Source organism: Corvus moneduloides, chromosome Z (genome assembly GCF_009650955.1).
Source record: "Corvus moneduloides isolate bCorMon1 chromosome Z, bCorMon1.pri, whole genome shotgun sequence".
NCBI lineage: Eukaryota > Metazoa > Chordata > Aves > Passeriformes > Corvidae > Corvus > Corvus moneduloides.
Window position 1 is genome coordinate 57,690,957 of NC_045511.1, and position 18,576 is coordinate 57,709,532.

The 18,576-nt window shown below is 40.3% G+C and overlaps 1 protein-coding gene across 1 annotated transcript in view; it reads left to right on the forward strand.

The window, feature by feature from the left end:
* The first annotated feature begins 1,182 nt into the window (after positions 1–1,182).
* MLLT3 (MLLT3 super elongation complex subunit) overlaps positions 1,183–18,576 on the forward strand; it is a 121,672-nt gene continuing 104,278 nt past the window's right edge. The window contains exons 1-2 of the mRNA XM_032096795.1: positions 1,183–1,404; positions 1,890–2,070. Coding sequence (XP_031952686.1) covers positions 1,393–1,404; positions 1,890–2,070 — 193 coding nt within the window. The 5' untranslated portion in view covers positions 1,183–1,392. The remainder of the gene's footprint in view (positions 1,405–1,889; positions 2,071–18,576) is intronic.

The following is an 18,576-nucleotide window of genomic DNA, read 5'->3' on the forward strand; positions in this document are numbered from 1 at the left end:
TCATATACATGGATATGCACATACATTTCAAATCACGTTGTAACTTGTGGAATTTTTACAAATTGTATTCATCCTTTTCAGTTCTTAGTATTGATTTTATCAATTAGGGATTACAACCTCTGAAAGAAAAGGAAGATTCATCTCAGCAGTTTCGAAGGAATTATTAAATCATGCTAGACTTTCGACAATGTGCGCTTATTCCCGAAATGGAAAGAGAGAAGATAGAAATCGTGGTCTACTGGAGAGGTCAAATGAGGACGTTAGCTCGAGGACTCGGCGCGCCATCTCTTGGTGACACCTGGAAGGCCCAGGGAGGGTGTTCTACTTGTGTGTGGCATGCTGCGCTCGGAAAGGATTGCCGTGCTGTGTGTCCAGTCACTGGGCTACCACTGCCTTCGCAAAGATTGTCAAAAATATAATCATCGAACAGACTAAATGAGTTTTCAACGTGCCAAAAGTTACTACCGGCAATTTTTGACAATTTTATGGCTGTTGAAAAACAGTAATCTCACGAACGTCAGCACCGTGACTTAGACATTCACAGTAAATCACTTCAGCTCCTCAGTGGCGTATTGCCGTGGCAGGAATCCCCACGTTATCTCCTATAGTAGGGAGGAGATACAGAGACGTTTGAGGGAGTAACCGCGTTTTAAGAGACTCTCAACCTGTTACAGGTAAAAATAGCAGCTGGTGAGTTAACATGAGTTAAAGAATCCCGTTTGTTATTTCCTGCCTGCGGTGTGCCCATCGCCACCTGCCATCCCTGTGCAGGTCGGGCATTCCCGTCCTGTCCTCCTCTCTTTGTTTTCGCAAGGGGGTTCATCGGGGGCCTTTCGGAGGCGTTTGTTGGTGCCGCTGCGCGAGTGGCGGCGGTGCGGGCGGTGCGGGCAGCGCAGTCAGCGGGGCCGGCTCGGGACTGGCGCGTGGCGCCGCCGCGGGCGCCGGCTGGGGCCGCAACCTGTTACTTTAAGGGCGGGCGGGGCGGGGCGGGGCGGGGGCGGGGCCAGCTGAGGAGCTCGCACGCCATTGGCTATCGCGTCGCGCCGGTGCCGCCCCCGGCACTTACTACTGTGCCCCTGGCTCGGTGTCAGTCAGGCGTACGGTGCGCATGCGCGGTGGGCGCTGCGCTGGCCGGCGGGGCTGGGGCGAGCGCTGGGGCTGCCGCGGGCGAGGAGCGGGAGCGCGGGCAGCGGGAGCGCGGGGAGCCGGAGCCGCGAGCCAGAGCCGGCAGCCGCCGCCGCAGCCGGCCCGAGCAGCGAAACAGAGGATGCCTGCCGCCCGCTCGCCGCTTCTCTGCGCGCCCGCCATCTCCTCCACGTCCTCATGAATTAGGGCTGCGCGGTGGGGGTGGGGGACGGCAGCGAGCGCCCCGGCAGAACCGGCGCCCCAGGCATGGCCGGCTCGGTGAGTGAGTACCGCGGGTCTCCTCCGGCCCGCGGTGCCCGGCGCCACCGGGAGAGGGTTGGCGTGACCGGGAATTTCTCCTTGCGTGCGGCTTTCCCTGCCTCCGCTGCTCCCGGCGGCGGCGCGCGCACGCACTCGGAGGGAGCCGTGGTCCTGCCGCCGCAGCGCGGGCAGCGAGCGCGGAGGCGCCGAGGGCAGGACGGAGCGTTCCTGACAGCGAACCCTGGGTCGCCTCCCCGCGCTCTCCCGGTGGCACCGAGAGCTGTTCTGCGCCCTCGCCCGTGGGGTCGTTTTTTTGTTGTTGCAGCGGTGCCTTGCTGGTTTTGCCAGCTCTCCCCCTACCAAATCCTTTTTGCCGTGTTTATGGTACCGCTGTGTCCGTGCGTCTCCGTACCGCCCGCGATGGGGCCGGTTCCCCCCGGCCGCCCGCCCCATCTTCGCTTGTTGGGGCGCTCACCGGCCGCTCCCCGCCTCTTCCCCCGCAGTGTGCCGTCCAGGTGAAGCTGGAGCTGGGACACCGAGCCCAGGTCAGGAAGAAGCCCACCGTAGAGGGCTTCACCCACGACTGGATGGTGTTTGTCAGAGGGCCTGAGCACAGCAACATTCAGCACTTTGTGGAGAAAGTCATCTTTCACCTGCACGAGAGCTTCCCCAGGCCGAAAAGAGGTAATGGGGTCTCCCGTGGGATGAGCGCTTGGAGGCGGCCCGGAGCGGGCGCGGGCGATGGGTCTGTACCCGTCTCGGTGGAGAACAAAAGCGGCCTCCAGCGCGGTGGTGGGCTGCCGGGGCTCTTCTCCCGCCGCTTGTAGGGCTGAAAGGGGTCGGGAGGGGCTCTTCTCTGCCCCGTCACGCACTTGCTGCTGCGGGATGTCCACTCGCGGTTGCCCGTGGTCGCAGAGCTTGGTCCAGCCGTGGATGTGGGTCCCGACTTCTTCTGGTCTCTCAGTTGTGCGTGGCACGGAGATAGCTTCTGTCGCAGCGTAGGTCCTCACTGGCGATCTTTGCCCACGTGTTACTTTCTTCTGGCTAGTGTTGTTTTCTCCTAATGTCCTGTATGAATGGAATAGGGATGCCTGTACATGTATTCCTGTTCCAATTTTGGTACTTGTGTTTGGACTCCCTCAACACCCTGCTTGTTCATCTCCTGGGCTTCATCTTTTCATCAGTACATAAAAGGGTCTCAAAAGGTGTGTATGCATGGTGCATATGTACCCAGACAAGTTTGGTTGGGAGACATGTAAGAAGCCTTTTGTTTTCAGATTTATTTCCCGAGCTTTTGCTTGTCTTAATTATTTTAGTGGGATTGGTTGAGGTAACAGTACAAATAAAAGAAGTGAGCAGGTTTATTTATCTATAAAGACACAATGCTTAGGAGTTATCTTTCATTTGATCTGTAATCTTTACTGGCATCTAGTACTTCTCCGGTTCCTTAGAACAGCATCATCATAAATACTGTCTGCTTGGAACTAGGTGGGGATAAAATGAATGTTCACGGAGCAAAAGACAAAAATTTTCAATGTTGAGATAAAAAAGCTTTGTTTTGTGGTAGGGTAAAAACATACAGTTTGATTTAATATTTCTCAGTTGGAAATACCAAGCTGTGACTTTTTCTATGTCAGTTACTGTGTTTTCTCTAGAATACTTTCCTTTGCTCAGAGCGTAAGAATTAGAGTATTTCATGCTCCAGAGTTTATCTTCTGAAGTACATGCTATTAATTCCCCTTTGTTTTCATAGAGTCAGTATATTTTTTAGATCTGTTGTAAATCAGTGCAGTACTACACAAACAGTTTTCAGTGAATTGTATGGAATACTGCAGTATTACTGTTGAATTAAATTGCCCAGCTTGCCCTGGCAGGTCTTCCTCTTGCTTTTTTCTATTTCTTGCGCAAAAAACCATGACTTTAAATCAATCTAAACAGTTTGGCAGAAAAACTCCTGAGAACAGGTCTAAGTAGACTAAATAGCTGTGATAGTATTATCCATATTCAATGAATTAGATGAGGTATTGTATGAAATCAGTGGTAGAAAATATGCTTAATCCTTGAAGCCTGGTCTGCATAGGGGTTGGTGGTGGTCCTCTCTGCTTTTATTATCCGCTATATTTATTTAATTTCTGTCTGGCCTCCAGGAACATTAGTCTGCTGCCCAAATTTGGTTGCTAGGTGTGATGTGGAGCTTGCTGATAAGACTATAGTCCAGGACTTCTACAAGTGAGGGATACATCATTTGCTACTTGCTTTGTTTCTCCAGCTGCTGAGTTCAGTTATACAGTCATTTAAGTCATTGTTTTAAAGTGTTTATTTTGGGGTTTTGTTTGTATGCATCATTTTCATGATGTGGCAGCTGCTGGGAAGGATGCCTTTTTATATATGCTGGGAGAGGACTTGTACAGTTCTAGCATATGCCTTGGATTGTAGGAGAACTCTGCAGCCAGTCTCATTCAACAGATTATGACTTGGATGGTAGGCATTCCATTCACTTCTGGGCTTTGCTTAGCCTCCTAAAACTACTGATGCTGAAGAAATTTCAGGTCCTTGAAATCACATTGGGGGAACGATCCACATACGAATTACCTAGAATGTTTTGTGCTGTTGAAAAGTGTTTAAAAGGGTAGTGGAAATGTGTGCCTTGTAAATGGGAGCAGTTTGTCTTTCTAATTTAGAAATATTGTTAAAATTTTTGGCAGAAGTATTCTAAGGTTTTTTTTGGTCTCTGTAAATCAGTGCTGCTAGTTTGGTTTGATGCCTCAAGTGTTGCATATTTAGTAGGAACTATATGCATGTTTGAAGTGTTAGTCAAACTACCTGTTTTCCATCACTTTGTCTGCAGTTACATTCTTTATTATTTTAGCATAGAAAAATTTACCACTTGGAGATACTTGGTAATTTTGCAAACTTCTCCTGAGCCATGGGTTTAGCATGCTGAAATTAGGTGTACAATATTAATCAAAAGCAAGTACTGGTAAACTGCTAGCCATTATAACACCTAGGTGTCTGATAAGTGTTCTTTTTATCTCTGCATTCATGATAAGAGTGGCTGCTCTAAGATGTATGCTTGTTAGGAAAAATTTTAGTTCATTAGGTCTATCTGTACAGCTCACGGATCAGCTTGAAAATAATAAATCAACAAGCTAACACAGGTGTTATTAGCTCATAAAGTATTTCTGTTGCTAGATCCCTTTTTATTAGGGGTGCAGTAATTCCAGCTACCAAGGGAGGCAAGGGAGATAAATTATTGCCAGGTCATTTGCTTAGCAAATTTATGAGAATAGCTGGATAAACTGTCAGTTTGCCAGCTACAACTGTGGCTTTGCTTATCTGTTTATGCTAGAAATTTTGGAAATACTAGATGTTGGCAGTGAGTTTGCAAAGGTGTGTCCAAGTGTTTGTTCTGCTAATAGTTGCTACAGAGCAAGCAGGGTCCTATATCCCAAAGCTGCATTAGTTTTAAGGTGGCAACGTAGCTAGGAGTGGTGGTCAGTCACTGGAGTGCAGAGTAGGTTGATTTGTGTGTATTGGTAGGATGGAAGGGTGATGGTGACTAATAGGGGACAAAGTGTAGATAAGCTTGAGTGATCTAATAAAATAGTATTCTTCATCTTTCAGTCTGTCTCACCTTAAAATCCTGAGCTTGGCAGTGGTTTTATTGCTTTCTGTTTGCCTTACGATGACTGAGTGCCTAAGTTTATCCTTGCATGGTGGAGCATAGAGGAGTGTGCAGTGATTGGTTCTTTTTACTTCATCCCATTTAATGGCCTGCTCCTGCTGTCTGATTTCCATGAGTAGTTTCATGGGGAGGGTAGAGAGCAGACTGCTTGTCACATTAAAGAGAGTAGAGTCATGCCCAGACTCAATTTTGAGTAGCATTTGCTAGACAAAAGCTCGCTAGGATCATCATGCAGTCACAAATGCTGCTGTTTGGAAATCTTGTCTGTGATGCTGATGTAAATTGATTAAGAGAAGGTACAGAGAATTTTTAAGATTCTACCTTTATTTCAAAGCATGTGCTACTTACCTTCCATTATTCATGTGAAGAAAACAGTCATGTGTGTAGAAGTGAAGTATTTTAAAGCATGTCTGTGAAACAAGGTGTGTCACCAGATGGTGGTTAGTTTTGATCCACTGCTATACTGCCTCCATAAGAGGAGCTGTTGTTCTTGCATCATAATGTCTCGTTAATTGTGTGGATACTAGGCAATGTAGAAATATTTTCTTCTTCTTGCCTAACAAATGCTGATGCTCTTCAACAGTTGCCTGACTTACTCTTTCTCTTACAGGTTTTCAGTTGGATAAGGAAACGTATCTTTTGATGACCCATAAGCACACCTCAAAAACAGTATTGGAACTAGTGTGTTCCAAGTAGTTAAATTTGTTAATCAGCAGTACATTTTGACAAACTAAACTTGTCCTATTAAAGAAAAAAAAAAAAGGGTGAGCAGAACTTCTGTGCTAATGGCTTAGTCAATGTGAAAATGCTGGTTTGGTGACTGGAATGTTGTAACTTTAAAAGTGGGAGATGTTACTTTTCTCTGTGGAGCTGAGAGCAACGCTGCTTAGTGCATCTCTTAGTTCAGTAAGTTTTACAGTGATATGGCAAAGTGGTGGAAGTAAAGCTGTTTGGTATTCTACAGGAAGGACCAACTGTAATAGTCTTCTAGAAAGTTCACATTTCCAGCATTGGTTGTTTTCATTAAGGTTGTCTGTTAATGCAGAAGGAGATTTTAATGAATCATAACAGTTTGAAATATATTTATCTACTGTAAAAGATGCCTTTTGCTGTTCTTGCTTAATAATTTTTCCTTTCCATGATTTTTAACTGTTAAAAAAAAAGATCTTTTTGTGCTCCATTTAAAGTCAACAAGAGTCTTACCTCAATTAATTTTAGTGAACTGAGTGGTGTGAGGATAGGGACTCACAAGCAGATTATTCCCAGATGACTGAAGTTTTCCTTTCATACCAGTTAGTGCAGGCAGACCATCAAGATCACTAAACAGGCAACCAGTTTTGTGCTATGTATTTTAGTAGAATATTTAGCTATACTTGTAAGAACTTATATTAGTTTTAGGTCCGTTTTCTTTGCTTTTTTCCTCTCTTAAATTTGCCTGAGCCTAACTATCTAAGTATGATAGGCACACAGGAATTTCTTCTTCATCCACCTAACAGATACGGGTCTGATACTGCATCTTTTAGGGCAGTTGTTGCTCTTAGTTGCAAAATGGTCACATGAAATGACTGATATCTAGTGAAGAACTTCATTTGTTTAACAGGAAACTTGAGATTTAATTTTGCTACTACTGAATAGAAAGGTGAATGGCTTCAAGAATACATGTGGTTTTAGGTGAACTTTCTAATTCAGCCAGATGCAAATCAAAAGGGCATTTCACAGACTTAAAAGGAAGTGAAAAGAATTTGAATATAAGGAAGCTATCACGTTTTATATTGACACGAGTGACATCAGTAAATACTTGGTGGCTGTGATTTTAAGATACTATGTGTACAGGAAACCTGATTTGCAATAAATAATTTCCCCTCGCTGATATGGCTCAAAAAATAATCACATTCAAAGCCAGTATTTAGGCTTTATTCAGAAGTAAACTGTGTGGAAAAAAAAGGGAAATAATAGGGCTGCTACATCTTCCAGTGTCAGAAACCTTTTAAAGTCTATTTGCACAGTTTATGTGGTTTAATTTTGTGATTTATGTGTTCAGTGTGTGCTTTTTTCATTTCCCTGCATGGGAAGGGTGCTACTTCTATTTACATTTCTTCTCCCTGCAAGCATGTTTCTGCAAGGGCAAATGCTGATTTCTGTCAGAAACTGCCAATCAATTCTGACTCTCCTAAGTTTTAAAGGATTAACCTTGGTTATTTATTTCCCATTAGGGTAAATTTGTATAGCGTTTAGTTGCTGAAACAGTATTTTTAGTTTTAAGAAACTCTAGTTACTTCTTACTAAAGCTACAATATTAATATTCGCTGATTGTAACTCCTCTAGATTTTAGATGGCAGGAAGTGTAGTTTCAGGGCTGTCGTACAAAAGATTTTTGGATAGCTGTGGAATAACACTTGCTTGAATTAGAGAAAACCAGATTACTCTGTGTAAGATCAAATCTATCACATTTTTTTTTAGTAAGATGAGGGAGAAGATACCTCAGTATTAAAACTGGAGATAGTTAAATTTGTTAGCATGTATTTGAGAAAATGAAAACAACTGTGTTGTTCAGTATTTACTGTTGTGACTCTATTTACATCTGTGGAGTTTTTATCCTTAGAAAAATAAATGTGTCAGAAATGTTTAAACCATGTATTTTTTGCAATTACAGGTTAGGCAATATGAACTGCAGGCATAATTATGTCAGTTAAGATTTAGTAAGTTGTAAAATGTTGGACATAGATTTGTTACTATATTTTTGTGGTACTGTTTAAGTATGAAGGCTATTCTTGTAACAAGGTTGTGCAGTATGGTTAGGATTGGGGTTTTTTTGTGTTTGGTTTGAGATTGGTTTTAGGGTTTTTTATAATTTTTCATGCAAGTTTTGGGGAGAAATGTTGAAGGGGATTAATCTGTCATTTGTTCTGGTAGAATCTATAAAAAAGACAATTTGATAGGGGCAACCTGAATGTAAAGCCTTTTGATGATGCTTGCAATAGCTGGGGAAAACACAGTTAATTTATAAATGTTTAATCCAGAATTAGGTCCATAGGCTGCTGAATTTTGACTACATGAATTTTTGTGAGATTCTTGTGATGAATACCTGCAATTTTAAACAGCAGAATTTAGTTGATAGGTGATCATCCTGTTTCTTCCCTTCCTGGAAGTGATTGATAGGCATATATGAAGGCAAAGGAAGAGTCAAATTCTATCACTGGTATATGTTTGTATGAAAATTATGATTTCTCATCTTGTCATAAAACAGTTTGCTTGTAATTCAATATGTTGTTTGCTTTTTGTGGGATTTTTGCATTTTTGATGTGCCTTTTAGTATATAAGGGGCTGGAAGAATAGACTAGTATATAAAATATTTGTATGCTTACTTAAATATCTGTGTGGGAATTGATCTTAAAATTAAATCTATATATGTATGTCATCAGAGAGTTTCCTATCAGTATCTTTGGCTTAACTCTCTCCCTTGCTTGCCAAATATGGGCTGTATCACACAGTTCATCCTGTGCCAAGCTACTGCACTGACTCTGGCTTTCTAGAGGAGTACAGGTTTGTTTCTCTGAGCTCCCTGGATGAGCCCAGTGGTGCCGTATGAGTTTGAGTTTAAAATTTGTGCACACTCTAGTAACAGAGGTCTTGACATCTGTAACGTCATCTAAAAGATCAAATGTAATTTCTTTTAAATGCAATTCAGACATATTCTGAGCAGCCGATGCATACAAATTGCAATTGTATGACTTCAGTGACTTGTCCATAATTCTATGTAAAACAATGTATGACTATACACAGTAGGATGAATGTATTTTTCATAGGGCATCTTGTTCATAAAGGTAAATACCAGCATAGGTGTTTCTATTTTCAAATGGTTACAATGACAAAGGGAATTATACATAACAAAGCAAAACAAGAGCAGAACTGAATGAGCAGTGTGATGTGGATTGATTTTGCTGATGATTCCTGTGATATACTGTGGTTTGCAATAAGTCTAAATTTACTATTTGTACGTGGTGTTCTAAAGCTTGTACAGAAGAATTCCACCCAATTCAGTGAGACACTAGTTGTTTTGCTCATTCTACATAGTAGTAATGTGAACATAACATACATCTTGAAATAGGGGTTGACAGATAGGTGTAGGCTTGTAGGGGACATTGAGGACTATGTGTACTTAGAGGGAGACAATATTTCACCTTTCATCTGCAAATTTTAAAGGGCAAGTAATCCAGGAAGGAATAATGTGGAGATTCAGTGGAAACAGAACTACTTGACATTGTGGGCTAGAGGCCAGCAATCAAGTTGTTTTCCATCATCTGTGTGGAAAAATGGCAGGTTCAAAAATGTTTGCTGTTACTCAAAGCAGCCTTTCTCGTAATGAATTTTTCTTGGAGAATTTTGATTGATAGGTATTAAATGGTTAAGTGGAATTTTAATTCCTCTTGTTATCCAGTACAAGGCTCTATAGTAACAAAAAATATGCACATTTCATTTTACATAATGAAAATTCCAAGTGAATATTTTATTGAAGAACTTGGTAAAAACAATTTACACAGTGGGAGTTTGTGTCATCACAGCACTAGCACCATGCTTTACTGAAAAGCAGGAGAGAGAGGTGGATTAAACTTGAAATCTTGCGTGCTCTCTGAACATGGAGCTGCACAAATCAGTGGTAATATCCAAGGGTAGGTATTTTTAGCTAGGATACTGCCAGATGATTTTTATTTTTGTGCTTTTCAATTTTTTTTTTTTGTTGACTTGTTGGGTATTTTTTTGTTTTGTTTAAGTTTTGTTAGTTCTTTTCTTCTTGGTCAGCCTGGGGGCACACTGTAATTCTGGACACTCTTCAAGTTGTAAAATGACTTAATATGGCTACAAGGAAAAGCAAAACTATGTTAAAGAGTAATGTATATTGAAATGTATACAGTCTCCAGCCTGTTTCTGTGAAAAGATCTTAATGAATATTGCTTTGAAATAGTCCTAAAAAAGTGGTTTTTTAAATATCCCTAAACATAAAAAGCTGAAAACTTTTAACTTTTAAAAGAATAGTGCACCATTGCATGTTTGTTTGAGGTGGTGTTTTGTTTTGTCTCTGTGACATAAGCTTTTGCTAGGGGAAAGAAATGGATGCTAATAAGCAGAATAGTAAGATTAGTTCTTTTTAGCCAGATCCAATGCCTAGCCCTTTGCACCCAATATCCACTTTTTGCCTTTCACTAGAGTAGTGCTTAGTAAGAGGAGGTGCTGTGTAGGGTCCGTGTCCTGTGTGCAGTGTGCGCTTGCTTGCCCCGTCTGTGTCTTGCAGGGCTTGGAGGTTTTGTTTTGCTGAGTGCTGGCCCAGCAGGCACTGTATTCCAGAACCTGGCTCCTGTGCAGCACAGGCAGCATGCGAGGGAATGGCCCAATGGACAGGCCTACAAGGAGACAGAGGTGAACATATACTGCCAGTGGATAACTCTGCATAGGATCTGGAATTTTTAAGAAATGGGGAGGAAGGCTGTGGATGGGTTTTGTTGTGTTGGAAGAGTGAATGTGGAAAGTATTTGTGTAAATTGTTCCCTAAACTTAGTAGCTGACAAGAGGATGGAAGTGCAGTTGACCTAGTTTTGGGCAAAGTCAGTTAACTATACAAAAAAGTCCTCAAAAGGTAAATTTCAGATATCTAAAAAATAATGAGCTGGCATTGGCAAGAGCAATAGCAAGGAATATGATAAGAAAAATACTTAGAAAGCATAATATATTTTTTGAGAGTTAAAAAAACCCCAAAAGGTATGTTTTGTAAACGTATTGCTTTGTTTAGTCTTTCCTTGAGAGATTTCCAAAGAAATCTATGTTTGCAATACAGAAATCAGAAGATAATGTTCTTGAGAATTCCTCTGTAATATGTGAAGGTTCCTAATCTGTTTTGTTGTTGCTACTATTAAGGTTATGTCTCTTAGAGCTGCAAAGGTCTGCTCCTGTCTGCAATAAAATTCCTGCACTGTTAAGACTAAATCTTTTTGGTACTCAACTTGTTATTTCCTTGCCTGGCTGTCACTAGTGTGTCTGAAGTGTTTTTTAATTAAGTGTGTGGCTTCTGTGAGTATTGTAAATGCTTCCACTTGTACCTAGTAAGTATTCTAAAACAAAAGGTCCCAACTTAAATTTCGTGAGGCTTTTTTTGGCCCCTTTCAGTTGTGCCAGGTTTTAACCTATTTCTGCAGAATATTGCTGTGATGTCTTTTCAACAAAAAATATTCTACCTTTAACTTGTAGTCTACTCATTAATTCATTACAGTTAGGTTAATAGGAGTGGCCATATAGCAATACATTTGCATTATCCTTACTATTTGAAGAATAGGGATACTTCGGGAAGACTTCTCAGGCTGTAATTTTGTTTTTTTGGGGTTGGTCTTAGTGTGAGACTCTTTCTTAAGAAAAAGGCAACTAGAGCACAAATGTATTCCCTATCTTGTGGTCTTAAACTCTTCTCTGTGCAAATATGGGGAGGTAATAACTCTCCAACCAGTCTCTGTAATTACCTAGTATCCTTTCTTCTAGCAATGTTGGCTTTTATTATTCTCTGTATAAATCTTCCCTGGGTAATTTTTTTAATAAAAGTTGTTACAGCTGACTGAAAAATGCTGTAAGTTATTTGTGTATCAATTACTGTGAAGCAACTCCATCCAAGCTCTTTAAGTGTCTTTGCTAGTTGTGTGCAAATATGCCAAGACGAGCCCTTGAACCTAAATCAAGTAAGGCAGCCACCCTCAGTAAAATACGTGTTTGCTTCTGCAGGCACTGCTATCCCATCCTAGCGCTGCTCTTCGACTGGGTGTTGCCTGGAAACTCAGTAGAAACAAATTGGTTTCTATGAAGCAGATCTACATTAGGTTACTTCCTTGAAGTTTGATTTAATAGAGGCAAAGTTAAACAATTGCTGCAGACCTTGCAGGTATTGAAACAAAAGTTTATTTGTATTAGATTACTGATCTTGGACTGCAGAGGTATTTCCTTACATTTTTGTCTTAATGCCTGAACTGAAATTTACTTTAGTTGAAATACTAATACACTGCTTGTAGATTGACATTTTAAGCATACAGTTAAAAGTAGCTATTGTGTTTCAATATGGAATATTTAAATTGTGGCTTGGGTGTTTGGGGTTTTTTTTTTGGTTGTGGGGTTTTTTTTTGTTTGTTTGGGGGTTTTTGTTTGTTTGTTTTTGTGGGTTTTTTTCAATTTGTGTTTAGGCGTAGTTTAGATCTGGGAGGTTGTCAATATGTGTATTCTAGACAATGAAAATTTTTACTTTTTGGTTTAAGTTCCTTCCTTTGTAGTCTGTCCTTAGATCTAGACAACAATATTTTCTTGATTAAAATCTTAATTAACCTCTGGTTTTTGAAATCAGTTTAATGAGCATTTGATATGTATGTACTATTTTAAGATATAGAGCTAGCACACAATCTGTAAATGTGTCTACATGTATTGTAATTTTATAGGCTTTGTTGTAGCTTATAACAATAAGTGATTTTGGAACCTAATGCAGTGATTAGATCCGTTTGTTTGCCTTGAAACTTCAATCACTTATTCTAAACTCAGAAAAATTTCTGGAACATTCTTTTACTGAACAGTTTTATTCTAAAATAAAGAAAACTGGCATCTGTGTCTTTGTATGAAAAACACTGAAGGAAATTAATGGTGTATTAGACTGGCATGCAATCAGGCACTGAAGATAAGGCTTCTTCCTGCTCTCCGGAGAGAGTTATTTTCTTTCATACATTTTTATGCAGCCTGTTTTACTGTACACTAATGTTACATAGCTGGTGTCTAAACCACTTCTATAACAGTTTTCACAGAACCAGTGTGGCAGCCCATTGGGGACCCAGTGATTTAACTGCAGATTAGGGATACACTACCTACGTGCAAAATGCCTCCAGCAACGGCCAGGTATGGGATTGAAAGGGTTTTTGCCATTTTCCTTCCCAAAGTTAAGAAGAGTGGACTTCATAAAAATTAGTGAAAATTCTAAATGATCATGAGAAGCATGTTTTTTCAAAAGTGCCACAAAAGGATGGAAGGTGGGTTCTAATCAGGAAAGGCCAGATATTAAAGGTTACTCTCCCTTTTTTGATATTCACTTTATTGACCGATCCATTTGTCAGAGATCACCAGATTGGTACTTATTCTTGAGAGGATGGATTTAGAATGAAATTGTCATTGTTGGTTTTTTGTTTTGTTTTGGTTTTGTGATTTGGTGGTTTTGGAAGTTGCTAATTTTCCATAGCACCTCTAGAACCTGCAAATTCATTCTGTGAGGAGAAAAAATGTCACATGGGTGCATGTGCCTCATTTATACAAATTATGCATGTACTCATTTATACAAGTCTAGAGCAGAGAGTCCATAATTCTGATTTAATATTGACTCTGTGTATTTACATTCATGTGTGCCTGTGCACAGTAGGAATTACTGGCAAAAATTTTTTAGCTTTCGACCAAAAAACAGCAGACAAATAGCATGGAATTTTAAGATGTTATGCATTTTTTGTGTGTCTACGCCAATGTGAATTATATTACTCAAATAGTGTTTTCTTTGGCCAATATGAAAGCTTCTCTCATGTAAAGAAATATAGTAATGAGACTTCAACTTGTTTGGTTGAATCTCTTTGAAATTCCAGGTTAAGAGGCAAAAGTATTGCTGGAGTTGTTTAAAGGGGTTATAGTGTTGTCCCCTTGCCTTTCTCAGATTTTTTCATGCTTATCACAAATCATGTTAGTACAGAAAGAACCAGCATCCCCAGCTTAAATGAGGGGGAGACTCTTCCATATTAAAAATAATAATGATAGAAATGTAAAGCACACCTATATAAATTCTCAGGTTCCTGTCATTGTTGAATGTCTATGTATTTGTAGTTTGCTACTGGCAATATCAGTACCGTAGGGGGAAGGATCATATCTTTGCTTCCTCTGCAGATTTAGGCAGTTTCTGCATTTCCCTTTATGGGTTATGATTATTTGTCACCCCTTTCTTTGCTTTCACACAAGAAGGGGTAAGAGCTGAATGCTCAAGCAGGAAAATGTGCTTCCCAACTTGCAGAAAGTGCTGGGGAATCAGGTGTAGTGCGCCTTATGCCCTCTTTCTCAAGGTGTCTGTATCTTTACCTTCTGTGAAGCAGTGTTGATTTGAACCATTGCTGTATCTTATCTGCTTGTTCTAAGTCACTTTCAAACACAATCATCCCAGTGCTAAGGTTTTGGTGTGCTCATGTTTGAACATGTGAGAATTGATATGCCTTATTTTCCTTCTGTGCCTTCTGGAAATTAGATTTTTAGCATTGCCCTAAGATGGCTTTGAAGCCCTACAGGCAAGCTGGAATATCAAAGGGCTACAGGAATTCAGTCATAATTGTTTTATGGCTTGCCAGAGATCAGCCCTATTTGTATAGGTAGCATAGAAAATAGCTGTGATTTGACAATTTGGTGCGATTTATATCCACCATAAAAATAATAAAAAAAGTTAAAGGGGTATTTTGGAAGCAGGAACTAAGCTGTAAATGCTAATTGCTTCTCCATTTTTCTCAAAGGAACAAAAAGGAAATAGGGTTTAGAAACCTTTCAATTGAAGAAAAGTTAAAAAGGACCTTGTCTACTTTAAGGATATTTAATACTGTACTTGCACTGTGAAATTGCACTTTTTAAAAAATTTAGTACATTTAGATCATGCCATCCAAAATGTACATATTAATATGAACTTAATTACTAGTAAGTCAGAAGGAGAATTCATGCAAACTTATGCAGCAGTGTGAGTAAGTAGTCCAAGTGACCTCAGTTCTGGAAAATTTGGATCAGTTATTTTTCTTTTGTGAGTATAAGCTTGATGCTCTTGCTGTCTTCTGGAAGTCTTGCTCCAAATTACTTGTCTGGGTACCATTTGTGACTGAAAAGTTACATGTGCCAAACAGAAGCTGTACTTTGATACCTTCTTGGTTGCCTGGGGAAGCCCTCTTGGAAATGTTGGTAATCTTACTTGGAAACCAGGGGTTAGGAACCACTGGATCCCCACAAAGGAGTTTTTCTTTCTTCTATGCTGATGAGCAGCTGGTGGCACTAACTTACTTGTATTTGTCTTGTTTTTCACCTGGCTGTACAAAATACTCTAAACATGTGACTATATATGTAAGGTTATCCCAGAGCCCAGTGTAGGGGAGTGATGTGGGGAAGGAGTGTTCTCTGGGTTACCATTCAGTGGCTTTTGGTAATAGCAAGTGCAGGAAGGTAATTTCTTACAAAAACATAGCATTTAAAGGGATGTGACTTGGCATTAGAACCTAATTGCCATGAATAGGAGACCTGTTGCCATGTCTGTATGCGTGTCTGAAGAGATGTGGAACTGCAGGTCACTTGGTAAAGTGACAAAACCAGTTGGTAGCAGATGAAAATTCCAGTATTTAACAACTACAGGGGCATCAAGGCCATATTGTTGCAACCAGTGTTGAGCATTTAGTTGGCAATAGTCTATACGCTGTAAATACAGTAGAGCATGAAAGGAAAAAATGATCCAACTTAAAAATGAAAATTTGAGACCCAGAAAAATCAGTGACCCAGTACAGCATGCTGAGCATAGCAGAGGCTAACAATTCTGTTCCAGTAATCATCCTTTTGCTGGTCTGTGTAGGCCTGCAGATACCCAAGCTATTTTTAATAGATTAGGGACATCTGATTTCTTTGTCTCTGATCTCTTTCTGGTTCTAGAAAGCTGCTGATTTCTTTTGGAATGTTAGTATTGTTCAAGAAGCAGTGAAACTTCTGTTTGCTATTGAACTTAGCTTGATGCATGAGTAAGGCTGGACACTTCTAGTACTGGCCTGCCCTACCAAATCTTGGTGTTCCTGTTAGCTCTTATTCTGCAAATCTCTGAAAGAGATTTTTATCTCAAGAATTAATGCCATTCATCTTGCTACCAGGAGGAGCACTCCTGCCAGTAAAAAGACTGATTTCTTTATTTTGCCCTTGTCTTGTGGTATCTGGAGGTGACTGGACATTTTAATAAACTGAGGGATTTGTCTTAAATTCATTCCTTCCAGATCTCTTGATTTAAACCTGTTTTTTCTCAATGGGTTTTAGCCTCTCTGGTTATACCCGCAGTAGGTTTCCAGCTTTCACACTCATCTGTTAAAGATCAAAGAAACAGTTGAAGATTTGTGTGTGTGCTTGTCATATAGACTGTGGGTCTTTTTCAGTAACTAAAACTTGTTTTTAGACATAGCTATTTCTTCTCGGTTTATGATATTTGAATGTGGTCTCATGATTTCTCTTGCTAGTATCTGTAATTTGGCCTGACAAGTATTGTCCCTCTTATAAAGCAGTGCAAAAGGTTCAGTTCTTGGGCTTCTCAGTGAGCTAACAATATCCTTGCTGGGATGGAATTGTTTAAAAGTAGCTGGTAAGGGTTTGGATTCTGTGAATTTTGTATTGCAGTTCTGTTCCCTTTCTTGAAAAGCATTGCCAGAAATGGAAACCGTACAGTTGATCCAAGATGAAGGACCAATACTTGGTGCAAATACTTCTATGCAATGACGTGTGAGAAATTGCACAACTTAATATTTGGCCTGAATTGAATTGCCATTCAAACGATGTCGTTAGAGGATTTATCACTTCAGGTAACTTGGGTGCAACTTGACTGTGCAGTTGATAGTTTAAGCATTGTATAGCTTAAGTTGTTTCTCATGTAATTTACATTCCAAATGGTTAGAAAGTCATTCAGTTGTGGAGCAGTAACCGGGTGGAGACTTTGGATGTATCTCAAGTCGCTTTCAGACTTGTGGCATGCTTAACTGGCATGTGAATGGGGACTCTCCAGTCGTCTGCTGTAACATCATGGCTATAATGATTTCACTTTCCACAAGTTCCTAGTAGTAAATAAGTTTGAGATCTTATTTGTGTTGTGAAACAGAATTAAGTTAAAAGTTGATGTAGTTTGTTGTGATTTGTGGGCGTCTCTGACCTGTGAGCTAGTCCACAGGAGAGGAGGGGGTGCATTTGCTGTGTATCTTCTACTTTATGTGCTTGTGTGGTCTCATTTGGTTGCAGTTTTCCCCTTGACTGTCTTTGTGCAAAGGAACTGTGTGCAGTCTGTGGTAGGTGAAGTGCCTCTATGAGTTTTTCATTCCATACTGTCCTCATTCTCAGCTTCTAAACTAGCAATCATGTGGCATTTCTGATTATCTTGGTCTCTGCTCACTAGACGAGGCACCCAGAGAAGTTTATTTTCCATTTGCTAATATGCGTATCCTGCACTTGTGCTTGCATTGTAGTTCTTGGGTAAGAATCTGAAGTGCATCCATTCTTTCTGTGAGCACTAAGAGTGCCTGAGAGACTTTAAAAGGTAATGGGTCCTTACAAGAGGTCTTGTTTATACCACTTCTTTGTACTTGCTGCTGCTATGTCATTATTTCCTGTGTAAAGTTTATAGCAAAAAAGCCCTGAACGTGATCCCTTTTAAACATCTATAAAATAAGGTCTCTAGCTGCAGAAAGTGATTTGCAGCTTGTGAGCTCATCTACCAAGCTGAAGTGCATTATGACTAATCTTACTGTGCCTTAGTTATGGAAGAAAATAAGCTCTTCTGGAGTTGCTCAACACCCCTCTTAAATACTTCGTTCTCATCTTCCACTTTCTCAAGGATTGCTGTCCTGGCTTTTAGACAACTAATTTTATTCTCAGAGCTCTTGTAAATACAATTGGATTCATGCACACAGCAAACAACTTAGTAGAGTGCATGTGTGACTTGATAGGTGTGGGTGCAGCCTGCTGTCAAAATGGATGGCTCATCTTGTTCAGTGGAAGCTTGTCACACAAGATGAGATACTGTGTTAAAACAAAAGACATCCTTAAATTCCTTGAATGCATAAGTATTGCTTTGATGTTGCTGCTGATGTATTGTGGTCTTGGCTCTGACACTTTTGTACAAGAAGGTTTAACTTACTGTAGAACTGTATTTTTAGTGAATTTCACTACTGAGACCTGCAGACTTTGGAGCATGGGAGCATGCAGCATGCACAGGAGACTGCAGTATTAATTTTTAAGATCCAAAGGAAGTTGCAAATCTTAGGCAAAATTTTCCACTCTAGCTGACAAATGGTTATCTGCCAACTAGGAACCATACAGATCTGTAATAAGAAAAGGGTAATAGAAAGCTTTTATTTTCACTTAAAAAGAAAATAATGTAATATTTAAAAAAGCTTTTTTCTTCACTTTTTCCAGTGATACATTTTGGTTTTTTTGAAGTGGCCTGTGATACTCTGTTTACTCAGTGGATAAGGAAGGCCAGGAAAGGGAGCTATCTTAGTATTTTTAGTTTGTACATTTCTGAAGAGCAGTGAATTCCCTCTTTATTTCAATGCTTGCAAAGTTACCAGTATGAAAGTCATGTGGTACTCCAGGAAACTTCACTGCCCAACTAAGCAAGGGGTTTAAAAACTTCTAGTGTGGTCATGCCGAAGTTGGGCTTACACCTTCAGGTATCTGTGGTATCCATGCAAGTT